The sequence below is a fragment of the Gossypium hirsutum genome, chromosome D10 (assembly GCF_007990345.1).
Source record: "Gossypium hirsutum isolate 1008001.06 chromosome D10, Gossypium_hirsutum_v2.1, whole genome shotgun sequence".
Taxonomy (NCBI): Eukaryota; Viridiplantae; Streptophyta; class Magnoliopsida; order Malvales; family Malvaceae; genus Gossypium; species Gossypium hirsutum.
Genome location: NC_053446.1, coordinates 60,594,294 through 60,609,382, shown reverse-complemented (window position 1 = coordinate 60,609,382; position 15,089 = coordinate 60,594,294). Strand labels below are relative to the sequence as shown.

Below are 15,089 nucleotides of genomic sequence, written 5' to 3'. Positions count from 1 at the left end.
TGGCTACAGCTGTGGCGAGCCCAATGAGGGCTAGGAGAGATAGATTGGACGTTGATGATGATGGTGATGATGGTGATGAGGAGGATGGAGATGGAGAAGGTTTTGGAACGTTTGTGGTGAGATCGACGGTGAGGAGTGAAAGGGAAGGGAACGATGGTGGGGGTTGAGACGGTGAGGAGTGAGAGGGAAGGTGGCGGTGGTGGGGGTTGGGATGAGTGGAGAGGGCTTTTTGAAGTTGGAGATGGGCAGACTGCGAGAGCAGGGGGAAAGAAATGAGAGAAGGGGTAGGCATCTTTGAAATTGGTCAAGCATCTTTGACACGTCATCTACTTGTGATTGACTGATGGGGTCAACTCATGTTTTCCGTTAAAATTGGGCTAGTTTCCGAAAAAATCGTAACGTTAAGAATGTCAACAAAAAAAAGTTAAGGACTAAAACTCAAAAACCCACAAGCGTTGAGGATATATTTTACAATTCTGCCTAATATAAATAAGTTTCTCTCTCTTGAGAGTGGATCATTAATTCATCCTGGGTTCTCTCCGTTTCTTTTAATATTATTTTAAGGTTTATTCTTTAATTATAAGGGTTTCTTGGCTTATTTTTCCTCGTCTGTTCCTTTTCTTAATGCCACTTACTTCTACTTTGCTTGATAATAAAGGTTTACTTCTTGCGGCATATCGTCGATCGCTTCTCTAGTAAGTGTTAAGCTTTACTTCTCTCGCTTCCGTTTTCCAAGATTTATTCTATCTGGGTTTGATTTAGTGGACCGTTTGTTGGAAGATTGCTTGAGGTTTGAGTTTATTAGTTTCTTGCTTCCTTTCTCTGGCTTATATCATTTCTTCATTTTTTTTCTTGTGTTTTTAGGGGTTAGGCTTCTGTTTAATCATTCTGCAATGGATTGTTTGGTTTAATCTATGTGCCTTCTCATCTCCTTTTTCACTCTTTGCCTCCTCTTCCCTTTATTTTAGCTTTGGTTAGGTTTAGTTTTATTAGACATATGTTTAGTTTTTTTGTAATTTAATTTATTTTTTTGGGTTTTATTTAGTTTTTTTTTTTGCATAATGTTATATCGTGGAATTGATGGTTTGGAAAAAAATCCACGTACCAAAATTTTATTGTCAACTAACGGTGTTAATACCAGGTACCATAATAAAAACACATATTGATAGTTCAGATATTATATTGTACATTTTTAAATTATAGGTATCACATTGGACATTTTATGAAAGTACAAGTACCATAATAAACTACATATTAATAGTTTAGGTATCACATTAGCCCTTTTTTGAAAGTACAAATACCAAATTTGACATTATATACCTTTTCAATTAAAGAGAAGAAAAGTGGTTAAGTTTTACTATTAGTCCATGTACTTTAATTTGATAAATTTTAGTCACTGTACTTTTTCAAAATTTGAAATTTTAGTACTAACCCAAAATAGTATCATTTAAATTCGCTTGATTAAATTCAATTACTGGTTATGTACTATGCATGCAATTGTAGATTTGATCCATATTCTTCAATTGACTCATTCTAAGTCCCAATGCTTTTTGAATTTTGAAATTTCAGCCTTAACATAAATGACAGTCGTTAATCCATTAATTGGATTAATGAGTAATATGCAGAAATAACAAGATAACATAGCATTATAGATATGATAAAATGTTTAGTACATCGGATTTTAGAAATAACAAAGCTTAACTTAGTTAATAGTGAGGATTAAAATTTTAAACTTTGAAAAGTACCGGAACTAAAAATGACCAATTAAAATATAGGGATTAAATCCACAAATTTTACAAAGGATAGGGACACAAGCAGATTTAACCAATGAAAAAATCCGTAAGTTCTAATTTGCTTTTTCAATATGTGGACATTGAATTTCGCCACGTGGAAATTATGGGGAAATTAATCATATCTATGTGTATTAGCCAACTGAGATTAAAATAATAGCTAAATGAGAAAAAAAATTATATAAATAATATTTGAAAGATTTACTATTATAAAAATTCGAAATAACGTATATGCACAAATAGAGTTGCCCATGGTTGGTCGAGTTTGAGTATGATATTAATATATTTTATATTTATTTAAATCTAGCCCAACTTGAAATAAAGATTTAAAAGTTTGCCATATGCCCATTTTTATAAAAGTTTAATCCAAGCCTATTTTAGATCCATACATATTATATTTTAAATATTTTTTAAAATATTTAGATTATATTATTATAATATTAATAATTTTATTTTTTATTTATTGAAAATTTTACATAGTCATCTTAATATTATTTTAATGTTTACATTAGAGTAATATTATATATTTAGTATAGGTTTATTTTTTTTAATGTATTATAAATTACATAATATATAAAAATAACATAATATAAAGTATTATAAATTTAAAAACGGGTCGGGTCGGGTCGAACTTGGGCCTTCAATGTTCAAGCCTGAGTCCAACTCATATTTTAAACAAACATTTTTTTACCTAAGCTCATTTTTTGAACTTCATATTTTTGCCCAAACCCTCCCAAATTTTGAGTGGGCCTTCGAGACTGGACGAGTAGCCCATAAACAAGTCTACCCACAAATTAAGATAAAAGACCCATACATCACAATTACGCATGATAAAACACAAATAAAAATATTCAAATACTCAATATCTTTCATAACAACATCTAATAGCTTTCAAAATACAATTCAACAGGTCAAAAGAAAAAAAAAGATAAATTACATCTAAACATGATTATAATTTAAAAAGACTCAAATTAAAAAAAATCAACTTTTTTAATTTGAAATCATTCTCATTTAGGAGTACGTCAGTTAGAACATAGTTACGTGTAACTTTTCCTCTTATATAAAAGTAGGCGAATATTGATGGAGTATTAACTAGATTGGCATAGACATTGTTACCAATTCAAGAGAAGGTGAGTTCGAATATGCTGAAATATATTATCCTCTTATTTATGAGTTGAGAAGGGTCTACCCAATATAATCTAAAAATGTGCAATCAATTATTAACAAGTGCTGGATGTAATACTAATAAACATTGGCACTTTTAAACTTAAAAAAGAATACATATTCGAATTTTAAAGATAATATTATTTTTAATATTTAATCATGAATTCCAAATATAAATAAAAAAATCCGAAAAAATAAAAAAAATGTAATCAATTTACCGATAAAAATGCAAAATGAAAAAAAAAAAGTTTCCGAGGAAATGAAAATTGGAGGACGTAATTGATTATTTTAATTTTGTAGGTAATAAATTGACCCAACGTTGTATATTATAAAGCTAAATCAAATATTTGACCCCAAAGCTAAAGCCTAAAAGGAGTACGGTGAGTGCAAATCCTACCAGCCTGCCATTAACGCCTTTTAGCAATTAGGAATTGCCCATTGCCCATTCCTGCACTAAAATCAATCAAAAAAAAGGAATCAAAATTCAAAACCTTGTTCTTTTATCCACTGCTTTAAAGCTCTAAATCAAATTATTACGTAGGAACTTATAGCAATTTATCCCTCTTCATGGGTTGCTCTTCTTCTCTCCCAGGTAAAATCCCTACCCAATTACCTTGATTTTCTTTTCGATTCTTTTTTTCTTTTGGGTTTTTTTTTTAGTTTTTAGGGTTTTTCTTATTCATCTGCAAATAGGATTGGTTGATCTTTGTAATTAGGTTGATTTCTTTGGTTTTGAGCTGAAAACGTTGTTGAATTTGATTTGGGAATTTTGGGTTTGGTAGTTGGTGATTTAATTGGGTCTTTTGTAGTTAGCTTTGGGTGTTGCTGAATTGCTTGGAATTTGATTACCCTTTTATGAGTAGTTGTTCAAATTTTGGTTCTTTTTGTTTTGGTCGGTTCTTTTATTGGTTGTAGATCGGAGTTCCGGGCGGTCCACTGGACTTAACAACGCGGACAATCCTGAAGGTCCCGATGCCAAAAATCTACGCGTAAAGGTAAATATTTCTTTTAGGTCCATGTCTGTTGTTGAGTATTCGAACATTGAGCAGTGAAGTGTTTGATATTTTCCAATTTCTTACTATTATAAGTACAATCAATGAAAAATGCGCCTCAGCCGAAAGGGTCCAAGGTATTTTTGCCGCATGGTGCTGAGGTGCAGCACCTTGACGACCCTGGTAATTTGTTTAGCATGTTTGGTGACTTCTATTTAGCATTTGATCTTGAAATATTATGTAAAAGATTGACTATATTACCTAGTTGCAAATGCTGAAAACTAACTTTGATAATTCTGTAATTTTAACAAAGTATCTCTTTAGTATACTGTGACTACTAATTACTATGACCATGATCTCCTTCAATTACATTCTAATTATGCAACTAACTTTTGATGTCTTTTTGCTGCACACAGCTGGTCTTGTTAGGTGATTCTGGAGTTGGAAAAAGTTGTATTGTTCTTCGCTTTGTTCGTGGCCAGTTTGACCCTACATCTAAGGTAAGGAGTTTTCTCTTAAGCCATCAACTTATGATATTGTCTTCTGGCTTTCTTTTTTAGCTTCATTTTCTCCAACCATATTCTAACGGATTGGTGTTAGCATATAATCTCTGAGGATGAAAAAGTTATATTCTGATGAGATTTCTTTGATTTGTCAATCTTTTAAAATTTCAGGTAACTGTAGGAGCTTCATTCTTGTCACAGACAATAGCTTTGCAAGATTCAACTACTGTTAAGTTTGAAATATGGGACACTGCTGGACAAGAGAGGTATGATTCTTGAAGACCATGTCGATTTTCATGTTCATTCATCAATTTCATACCAAAAGTACATTATATTATGATCCTCTGACCTCATCTATTTTTCACCATAATTGAGATTATAATTTAGTTTATTTTGTGCTTTTTATTTTTCTATAATCACTCCTTTGTCAGGAAAGAGTTAATTATTTACTTTGTTTCTCTCAGGTATGCTGCATTGGCACCTCTCTACTACAGAGGAGCTGGAGTTGCAGTTATTGTGTATGATATAACTAGTCCAGAGTCCTTCACCAAAGCACAATATTGGGTTAAGGTAGTTTCAGAGCTTGCAATTGTGATTTTTCTTTTTCTTTCCTGGATTACTATGCTTTCTTCATTTTAGAATGCGAAAATTTTCAAACAACACTTTTCAAAATAACAGTATAGCCTAGTGGTTGCATGTTGCGTCACAATGAGCTTTTACATGGTTTTGGAGCAGTATTCTTGGTGTGATAACATATTGCATGGAAGGTCTAAGTTTGAGTTCTTAAGGGCTCTAGAAAAGCATTTGGAGAAACTATCTGAATATTATTATTGTCTTGGTGTGACATTCTTTAATATTTACTTATGTATGTGTGGTATTTAATAGTGCAAACTGCTAAAATTCCAGATTTTTGCTCCTCTTGCCCTCATTTTAAAGTCATTTCTTGTTTTTCGAAATTTTGGTTTTCTTCCTTGTATTTCTTTGCAAAGGCTTAAACTATTAGTCCCAGTAAGATGGTGTTGTAGTTCAGGTTTGATTTTTTTTCCTATCATGCATGCCAAAAGGAACTTAATTCTTTTTTATTATTAAATTTCCTATAGTTTGGCCGAAGAAGAGTTTCCTAAAGGTCTTTTGTCTTTTTTTTTTCTCCTGAAGTACTGTCCATGGTATAGACCGATTTTTCTTTTATAAAGAAAATACTGTACATTTCAAATGATGTAATTATTGTCGTCCCAAAATCATGTTTTCAATTATGCCATTGGAGTGAAAATTTAGATCTCTCACGTGCAATGCTGAGAACAATGCATCTGCTCAAGATTGTAACGCAACTGTCTAATCGGGTTATCTAACTACCTGCTACTCCTCTTTGAGAGTTTGAACATTGATTCGGTTTCTGAATGAGTCTAACCCAAATTATCTAGTCAGTGCAGATTAGTTTATTTTGTTTTGGCTCATTGGACCTGTTCCACATTGCATTGTGTTATTGATACAGCTTTAGGATTCTCCCTTTTTATGAATTTTCCTTTTATGCTAGTGATAATGAACTTTTCTCTAAGTTCACTGGCAAGTGTTGCTTTACAATGGATTTTCCATAGCCATCTTTGTTTTCTAATGAAGACCCATCAATGTCTTCATCCCCTCGCCTCACTGTTCCCGCCCTTCCCCCTTTTCGTTTCTTTCCGAAAGCCTTAAAGTTGTTAAAACTATTATATGATTTAAAATTCTGCTTGTTCTAGAATTCGAAAGGTAACATACTATTAGCAAAACTCGTGTCACTTTAACTTTGTCAAAGCTTGAAACTTTTTATGCCCTAAAGTTGCCAAAATTAATGTTTTCTATCATCTGGCAGGAGCTACAAAAGCATGGGAGCCCAGGTATAGTGATGGCCTTGGTTGGTAATAAAGCCGACCTTCAGGAAAAGCGCGAAGTACCAGTCCAAGTTAGTGCCAAATTTAAATGAACGGAAATACCTTTATGCATATTGAATTATTCAATTAATGTTATCTTCTAACTTGTGTTGTTTTATTCTTGAAGGATGGCATTGACTATGCAGAGAAGAATGGGATGTTCTTTATTGAGACATCTGCCAAGACTGCGGACAATATAAATCAGTTGTTTGAGGTATTTCTTCGATAAATCCAAAAGTGTAATAGTAGTTGACTAATAATTATTGATACTGTTTAAACACTTTGCATAGAAAGATCTCATCCTGTGACTATTGATAAGGTCAAGATTTTATGAGAATTACTAAAGGATAGCAACTTAAGTATAGTCAAATATGCCATCTCCTGGAAGATTCTAGTCTATGTCAATATAACTTGTAGGTTTGCCGGTAGTTATTAAGCACCATTGTTCTTTCACATTTAGAGTAAATGTTGAAAGTATCAAAATATTCTGCAAAGTCCAAGATCAGTTCTTAAGCTTAAGCTTTAAAATGATATAGCTCAAACTTGTCAGCAGCATTCTAATATGGATAGTTATCTGGTATACTGGCATCGGAATTTAAGAACTCTACAAGCAGGAGTTTCTTTTGATGTGCAGGGAAACTTACAGATACTTGTCCTTACTAATTTGTTTGTTGTTATTGATAACCTCTGTTCATGTCATGGATGGCTTTAGCAAATCAAGGCACTGGTTTCTTGTCATCTAAATGCATTGTCAACCCTACTTAAGAGTTGTTTTCGCTCGTGTTGTTGTCCGGATCTTCAATTTTGTTTTCTGGAAATACCTGTGTCCAACATATATTCAAATGTGGGTATAGAAAATTTTAACATGCAATGCATGCCTGTGTCAAACACCTGGGTCTGAATAACATTTGAGGTTTCTCTATGAATTGGGATTGAAAGGTTTATTTGTTATCTACATGGCAGGAAATTGCCAAGCGGCTGCCACGTCCATCACCTTCATGATCAGAGGATGGTGATACCGAATCAACTACTAGGTATTTTTAATGTTATGCAGTTGGGATTTCAAGTTTGTGAATATCTTATTAATACGTAACTGTGATTACGACTGTTCTACGCTTTCTTAGTCTGTCATTATCATCACTTAAATCTGCCCACACTTGAATGATTGGTTGTAACTGTGAAAGATTATACTTGAAAAGTATGCTATGTTTCACTACCATTTATGTATTCATATGGTATTCATGTTAAATTAAAGCCAAGATGGTACATTGAACGTACGGGTATCAAATTGGTTTCTCAATTCAGTGCTTTGAACGAAAGTGCTAGTGCTTTTTTGGTATTAATTTTGGCCAAGGAAGTCAAAAGCATGAAATAATGGGATAGTTTCGTTGGTTTAATAAATGTTTAAATGATATTTTATAAGACGAACTCTCTTTTATGTGCTTCTAGTAAAGTTGTTTTCTTGAACAACTGGAAGTAGGTTCATAAATATAAATTTTAGAATAATTGAAAGTAAAATAAAAAGAATTCACAGATGATGGTAGGATTCTCTCTCTTTTTCTTTTTAAATATGATGGAAGAAATAAGAATCTTAAGTCTCTATATATCATTTTTGAAGAAATAATCTTAAATATTATAGTAAAGGGCTTTTACCTTCTATTTTCCTGGCAAAATACAAGAAGAAGTCGGCTAGTGAGAAAGGGCTTTTATCTCTTCTTTCAAGCAAAGAAAACCTCTTTTCCCAAAGAAATATGTATTTATATTATTAGTCTTGAATTTTTTTTTAAAATATAGGAATATATGGATAAAACTGTTCAATAAAACCCCTGAATTATAATATTGAAATTAGTAAAATAAAACATGGGCAAAAATAATCTCAATATCTAATTCTTTTTAGCAAAATAAAACCTAGTTCAATAAGGATTAAATAGGGCAAAATCCTTAAAAAAAGGTTATATTATATAAACTCCCTTCTCTTCAGAAACAATGTACTGTCTACTTTTTAAGCTTTTTCTTAAGCTATACAAAAAGAGGAAAAAATAACAACCATGTTGTCGTCCAAGAATTCTGCATTGGAGAGCAAAGACAATGAAATCTTTGAGGTCGAAGAATCCATTGCCATTCAATCTGAGCTCATCAAAACCATGGCGACCATGGTGAACAGCAAGGCCTACGTTAACGAACGTAATCAAATGGTGCCAGAAGCACGTTGATTATCACGTTGAACACCACCACTGCAACAATAACGATGACAATGATGAGGGACCGGAATTCGTTGATGTCGATACGGATGGTCTTAAAGAGATTGTAACGTAGGGGGTGCTGGAAACAAGCCAATTATCACGTCGAGCAAAACAACAAAATTGTTGATGAAGAACTAAGCGATTGGGAATCAAAATTCTTTGAGGTTGATATGGATGATCTTCACGAGCTTTTCATGGCAGCCAATTACCTGGAAATTGAAAGCTTGTTGAATGGAGTGGCGAAACGAGTTGCGGACATTATCAAAGCTTGCATGAATGTTGAGGTAATTCGTCAAACTTTTGGAATTAACAACGATTTTGCTGCTCAACAAGAAGAGGAAATTCGTAAGCTTAATTCTTGGAACCATATTTGACTTGTTTTTATCAGTTTTTGTTCTAAGAATTATATTAATTAAACAATATTATGATTTTGGTGTTTTAGGTTTGTTTAGAAAAAATAATTAATAGAACTTTTTTTTTATGTGTTTTGATGCTATGAAACTCTTTAATTTATGATCTATAATTAATTTCGTTGAGTGTTTTTGTTGTGTATCCTCTTGTGGGAAAAATTGGGTATTTATATGATATGGTTACTGTTCATGGAATTGACATTCTAGGTAGGCTCCGTGCATATCGACACGTATGCTACCCTAGACTTAACACATGTTCGTTGGTCCATGTGCCCGCTGATTCATTCGTTTGGCTTCGTACCCTATGCTCGCGAACATCCAAGGAAGTGCGAACTAGACTCATGAAGTTCCCACGAACCCCTTAATGTCTCCACATGCGTGAGAGAAGATTGATGCCATCTTTGAAATTTTCTAATCCTTCGTTTGGTGTTTCTTTTTCTCCAAATTTTGATAATTTGGTTTCTATTTTTCTTCTTCCTCCAACTCTCTCTCTTTTAAATTATAAATACAAATAGATACGTAGACAATTGACGTATAATTTATACATAATTTACAAAAGATGAGAGTCAAAGTTGAGACCTCAAAATCTCATATTTTTCTATATATTGACTACTACATAAAATTTCGGCTGATACAAGCAAAACAAATCGAAAAATATTATTATCAGTAAAACAAGTCGATATTTGAATCAAAATAAAACTTATATTTTGTGGTTCTAGTTTATGACTAGAACAATGATCAAGTATTGAAACATTATTGACTATATCACTTCCAAACCTTTTAATCGCACGAGATTTAACTTGTCAAAATAGTTTCTTTAAATATAGATGGGCATAAAAAAGAAGCTCAAATTAGTTACCAATGGTGATGTCAGAACCATATCAAAATAAAAAAATTGGTGGGTTGATTGGTTGAAATTGACTATAAATTAAATCATTGTGATAAGAAGAGAACAGAGACCAAAAACACCGGTTTATAATTTTTTTATATTTTTATATTATTATTTAATTGTAGTTGAACCAGTAGAACTCATCCAACTGAATTGAAAATTAATATTTTGACCATTTCGATCAATTTGGCTTTTACAATATTAATTAACAACATTGCTATGGTTAGACTCAATAGTAATACCACAAGGATCTGTCAACTTCAAAGTGGCAACAATCATTGTTTTTATAATTAGCTTGGTGATCGGATCGATCAAACTATTAATTTTAAATGTAATTATATAAATTATTAAAAATATTTTAAAATAATAATTTAATCTATTCACAAAACAACCAATTCAATCTCATTCTCCTAATTAATATACTCACCGATTTCCGAACAAGTTCCAACTACCTCGACAAAAAATACAGCAAATTTCTTTTATAGCAAGCAATTCAGCAAAAACCGAGGCAGTGAAATCGACAAACTTAGAACAACGTGGAACCATTTAGGTCCCTAAAAGTAGGGGTGAGTATTCGATCGAATCGAAAATTTTTGAGTTAATCGAGTTTTTGAATCTCATTTTATCATCCTAACTTTATTTGAAATTTTCTCGAATCGAGTCGAGTGAGATGAAATTCGAATCGAATATATTTATTTGAGTTAAATTTTAAAAAAATAATTTTGGGTCCTTGTAACCATTGTCACCCATCGTAATAAAATTTGTCCACCTTAATCAAACTTTTTATTAACTTTCATCACCTCATAATTTATTTATTCATTTTTTATATACTGGTTAGCTTATTTGTTTGCTTAGTTGTTTCAATTATCTTCAGATTCTTGTCACTATGTATTTTGGAATTAAAAAATATATTAAATATAAAAATATAATTTTTTAATAAAAGTTATTTTAAAAATAAAATGTGAAATTGATACCAATATAAAATTTTAACACGAATATTTTATGGCATAATTAATAATTCAATTTTAATATAAATATTCAATATGACTAAACAATTCAATAATATAAATAATATAAAATGTGAAATTTAATTTAATAATATAAATAGTAGATATAAATAAAATTATTACTATTTATGTTTAGTGATTTTTTTTGGATAATTTTGATTTTTTATTTGAGAGTAAAGGATGAGAAGTAAAAGTTTAGGGGGAAAATAAAAAGTTTTGGGGAATAAAAGTTTGAGGGAAAATAAATAGGGAGAGTAAAATTTTGGAGGGAAAATATTAAAAAAAAATTGGAGGGGGGAGGGTTTGGGGTAGATGGGAGGTGGGATGGGATGAGAATAAAAGTTTTAGGGGAAAAGTGGGAGGGAGTAAAAATTTTGGGGGAAAATAAAAGGTTTTGAGGGTTTTGGGAGTAAAATTTTGAGAAAAAGTAAATGGAAAAGTAAAATTTTGGTGGGAAATAGATTTTGGGTAGATTGGGGAGTTGGGAGGGTAGGGGAGTAAAAGTTTCTGGGGAAAAGTGAAAAGGAGTAAAAGTTTTGAGGGAAAAGTAAAAAAGTTTGAGAGTTTAGGGTAAAAATGTAAAATGTTATAGTTTGATATTCAAATTATTCGAGTTATTCGAATTCGAAAACTCAACTCGATTCGAACTCGAAATTCGAAAAAAAAATTCGAGTTGATTCGAATAACTCGATTAACTCGAATAACTCGATTTGTTTAACTCGAAATTTAAATTTTTTTTCAATTTTTTCGAGTCGAATCAAATTTTGCTCACCCCTACCTAAAGGTACCCCCAATGCCCGTAGGATTATGGCTGCTTCGGACAGCTCCGTCAACATGGAGGCAGACACCAATTACAATTCGGTTCTCCCTCAATTAGAATAGCAAACACTCAAGGATCAAATTGTAATAAAGTTGTTTATTGCTTAGTGATCATTTTGTAATTTTTTGTAGTTTTGTATTTAAAATGTAAACTTACTAATTGTTTAGTGATGTCAGGTGTAATTTGCCCTTAAAATTTTAAAGTAACGTAAGTAGTTTCTAAAAGCTCAACTTCTACTAGGAGCCCCTGCACTTTGTATAAATTGTGAATTTAATATTTGTACTTTAATTTAATTAATTTAGCATTTTTATTTTTTAAATTTTGTAATCTTAATCGTGGCCAAATGGTAACAACTAAATTTATTTGGTTAAATTATGTTATTAACTCTATATTATGTGCAAAATTATAGATTTAATTCATGTTCAACAATTGAATTATTTTTAATGGCTATATATTTTTTAATTTCAAAAGTTTAATCTTAATGCAAACGATAATCATTAAAAACTATTAACTGATTTTTTTGTGTGAGTAATATATAAAGATAACAAATTGACATAGCGGGCGGATGATATGTTTAACAGATTAAAATTTAAAAACAACATAATTTTCTTTAATAAATTTAATAATTATAATTTAATTAAGACTAAAATTTTTAAATTTTAAAAATATAGAAATTACGTGAATAAAATAAAAAGGGTCCAGGTGAAAGGATTAGTGAGGGGCCCAAACTAATTTACTTTTTTATGTGATTTCTGTCGAACGAATCAAATCAAAGCGGAAATTGCATACATCTTATTTGCCGCCCACGTTACGGCATCTGATTGGTCTGTGTTCCCATGTCAGCATGACGCAGAGAATATATGTTTCTCTGCCACGCGGCCGAATTTCACGCGTCGTTGACAAATCACTGCGGTTTGGTGGCTTCACGCGGCTGGCTAGCCGGTGGAATGATGACGTGGCGGCTAAAGGAAAAGAATTAATAATATTTGTGGTAATTAATTAAAGGATAATTATTTTATTATACAACCTATATATTAATCCGAAATAAAATAAAACGTAGTTGAATATAAAATTAGTGGTTAATTAGTTTCATCTATGTATTTATAAATAATATAAATAGAAAATTAGAAAATGATATATTTAAGAAAAATAATAAGGCAAGAGAAATATAATAAAAATAATATGTTAAATTGAATTATTGTAAGAAATATATTTTTAAATTAATAAAAAAGTTTTAAAAATGAAATTTATTTTTAAAAAATAAAATGACGGTATTATATATTAATTAAAATTTAAGGTTTAATAATTATATTAATATTATAAAAAAATGAGTTATCAAATTATGAGTTTTTTTTTCATAATTATACAATGCCACATAAGATTATTTTACTCCTATATCTTACTTTCATATTAACATATCTCATATATATATATTATAAAATTATTATAAAACAATTAATTAATTCACTTGCTGATTTAGTCTTAACTCGATTGGCAGCAGCATTATTATTAGTGTAAAATGACGTAGGTTCGAGTGCATTGAAGTATATTATTCTCTTATTTAAAGGTTGAAGGGAGACTATGAGTAGCTTTAGACATTGTATCAATAACAACTTATAATAAAATTAATGTTAAAAAATCACGTGTGATCAAGAAATAATCTTGGAACTTTTTTTTTTTAAATCCCACGATGGCATAATGTTTTAAAAAATATATATAGAATTCTATATGTTGGAATTGTGTTTATATATTTTTATATGTAAAATCTTATTTAACCTAATGTATATATCCTTATAAAGGTTGATATGTTGATGATTTCATATTATATAAATCATTCATATTTCCATCACATTGTTTGTGTTTTTCTTGTGTGAATGTTTATTTTTAATTTATTTGATTGTATATTTAAGAAACTTCTTACATTTTACAACTTTAAATTTATATTACTTACATGTTATAAAAATTAAACAACATTCAAATAAGGTAAATTGACTGTATTCATAATTCCACAAATTTCTCACTTATTGTGACGAGTGATACTTTAATTTATTGACGAGTGAAATACTTAAAAGATTTCATAATTTATTATAATATATATTAAATGAGTGAGCACATCTTAACTTTTGTAGGCACACCTCAAGAAGAGGTAAATATATATTTTATTGTAAAAAAATATTGATATTTTTCCAAGTCACATAGGAATAAATGTGTATACCTCGCCACATCCTAGCCTTTTCAGGTACAGGTAAAATATATATTTTATTGTAAAAAATATTGATATTTTCTGGGTCACAAAAGAATAAATATCATGTTGTGTGTACCTCGTCGGTAGATGAGTGAGCACATCCTAGCCATTTCAGGCACACTGCGATGAAAGGTAATATATATATTATTGTAAAAAATATTATTATTTTTCAATTCGCGTAAGAATAAATGCCATGCCATGTGTACATTGCTGATAAATGAGCGAATATATTCTAGCCTTCTCAAGCACACTCCAACAAGAGCTCATAGCCTTTTCAGACTCAAGATTGCCTTCTCAGGCTTGGCAATGCCTTTCAGGCTCGCTAAGTTCAATAGCAGAAAAGTTGCTAGCCTTTTAAGACACTTATCTACATTTTACAAAGTTTTAAAGTAGACACCTCGACAGGAAATTGGTCGCTAAGTTTAATAAAAGAATCACTTCTAACCTCATAAGACACTTAGCTAAATTTTATAAAGTTATAAAGCAAACACCCTAAAAGGAAATTGCTCACTAAGTTTCATAGAATAATTGCTTCTAGCCTCTTAAAGCACTTAACTAAATTTTACAAAGTTATAAAACATACACCACCCAAGCTTTTATCTCATAAATGTCACTTTATAACTTTTCCTTCGACTAAGGGGCAATTGTTATACGTATAAAACATTATTAAGTCTTATCAAGAGGCATACAAGTCAGATCCCCTATAACCCTATGATTGTTTAAATGTATTAAACTAACATGACCAAAGCCTATCGATAAATAGGGGACAAGGAAACAGTAGGAGGGTTTCTCCCCTCGAGCTTCTTCTATTCTCCATCTTTCTCCATAGCTCTTCATAAGAGAGCCCACTTCTTACATTATCCACCACCAGAACCAATTGGCTCTCCGTTCCGTCCTAATATTGGATAATTAATTAGAAGTTTAAGGGTTAAGAATAGTTTAGAAAATGTATTTAAAACAGCATAGCATTAAACCAAAAGAAATATTTTTGTTGGATAATTATTTGATATATAGATGGTGAATTTTTATTTTATTTTATAAGTGAGGTTAAGAAATTATCATGTGTCACTAATAGATGTTTAAATAAATAAATTGACTAATCAGCCTATATTTATGTTT

General features: G+C 30.8%; 2 protein-coding genes across 2 annotated transcripts; both read left to right on the top strand.

Moving 5' to 3' along the window:
* Window positions 1-3,274: 3,274 nt before the first annotated feature.
* On the top strand, window positions 3,275-7,605 carry LOC107934553 (ras-related protein RABF1). Its single transcript, XM_016867005.2, has 8 exons — window positions 3,275-3,546; window positions 3,870-3,949; window positions 4,363-4,446; window positions 4,621-4,715; window positions 4,914-5,019; window positions 6,299-6,388; window positions 6,484-6,570; window positions 7,320-7,605. Exons 1-8 carry the CDS (start codon window positions 3,522-3,524, stop codon window positions 7,356-7,358), a joined length of 606 nt encoding a protein of 201 aa, XP_016722494.1. The 5' UTR covers window positions 3,275-3,521; the 3' UTR covers window positions 7,359-7,605.
* Window positions 7,606-8,404: 799 nt separating this feature from the next.
* On the top strand, window positions 8,405-8,973 carry LOC121222104 (SKP1-like protein 11). The gene is made up of 2 exons (XM_041102012.1): window positions 8,405-8,540; window positions 8,690-8,973. The coding sequence occupies exons 1-2, from the start codon at window positions 8,405-8,407 to the stop codon at window positions 8,971-8,973; spliced, it is 420 nt and encodes a 139-aa protein (XP_040957946.1).
* The last annotated feature ends 6,116 nt before the right edge of the window (window positions 8,974-15,089 follow it).

Bases quoted from the DNA above. Each gene is read 5' to 3' on its own strand.
- LOC107934553 (XM_016867005.2), top strand. From the start codon at position 3,522: ATGGGTTGCTCTTCTTCTCTCCCAG. The intron at 6,389-6,483 runs GTTAGTGCCAAA...TTATTCTTGAAG, and splicing joins AGCGCGAAGTACCAGTCCAA to GATGGCATTGACTATGCAGA. The intron at 6,571-7,319 runs GTATTTCTTCGA...TCTACATGGCAG, and splicing joins ATATAAATCAGTTGTTTGAG to GAAATTGCCAAGCGGCTGCC.
- LOC121222104 (XM_041102012.1), top strand. From the start codon at position 8,405: ATGTTGTCGTCCAAGAATTCTGCATTGGAGAGCAAAGACAATGAAATC. The intron at 8,541-8,689 runs GTAATCAAATGG...GCTGGAAACAAG, and splicing joins CAAGGCCTACGTTAACGAAC to CCAATTATCACGTCGAGCAA.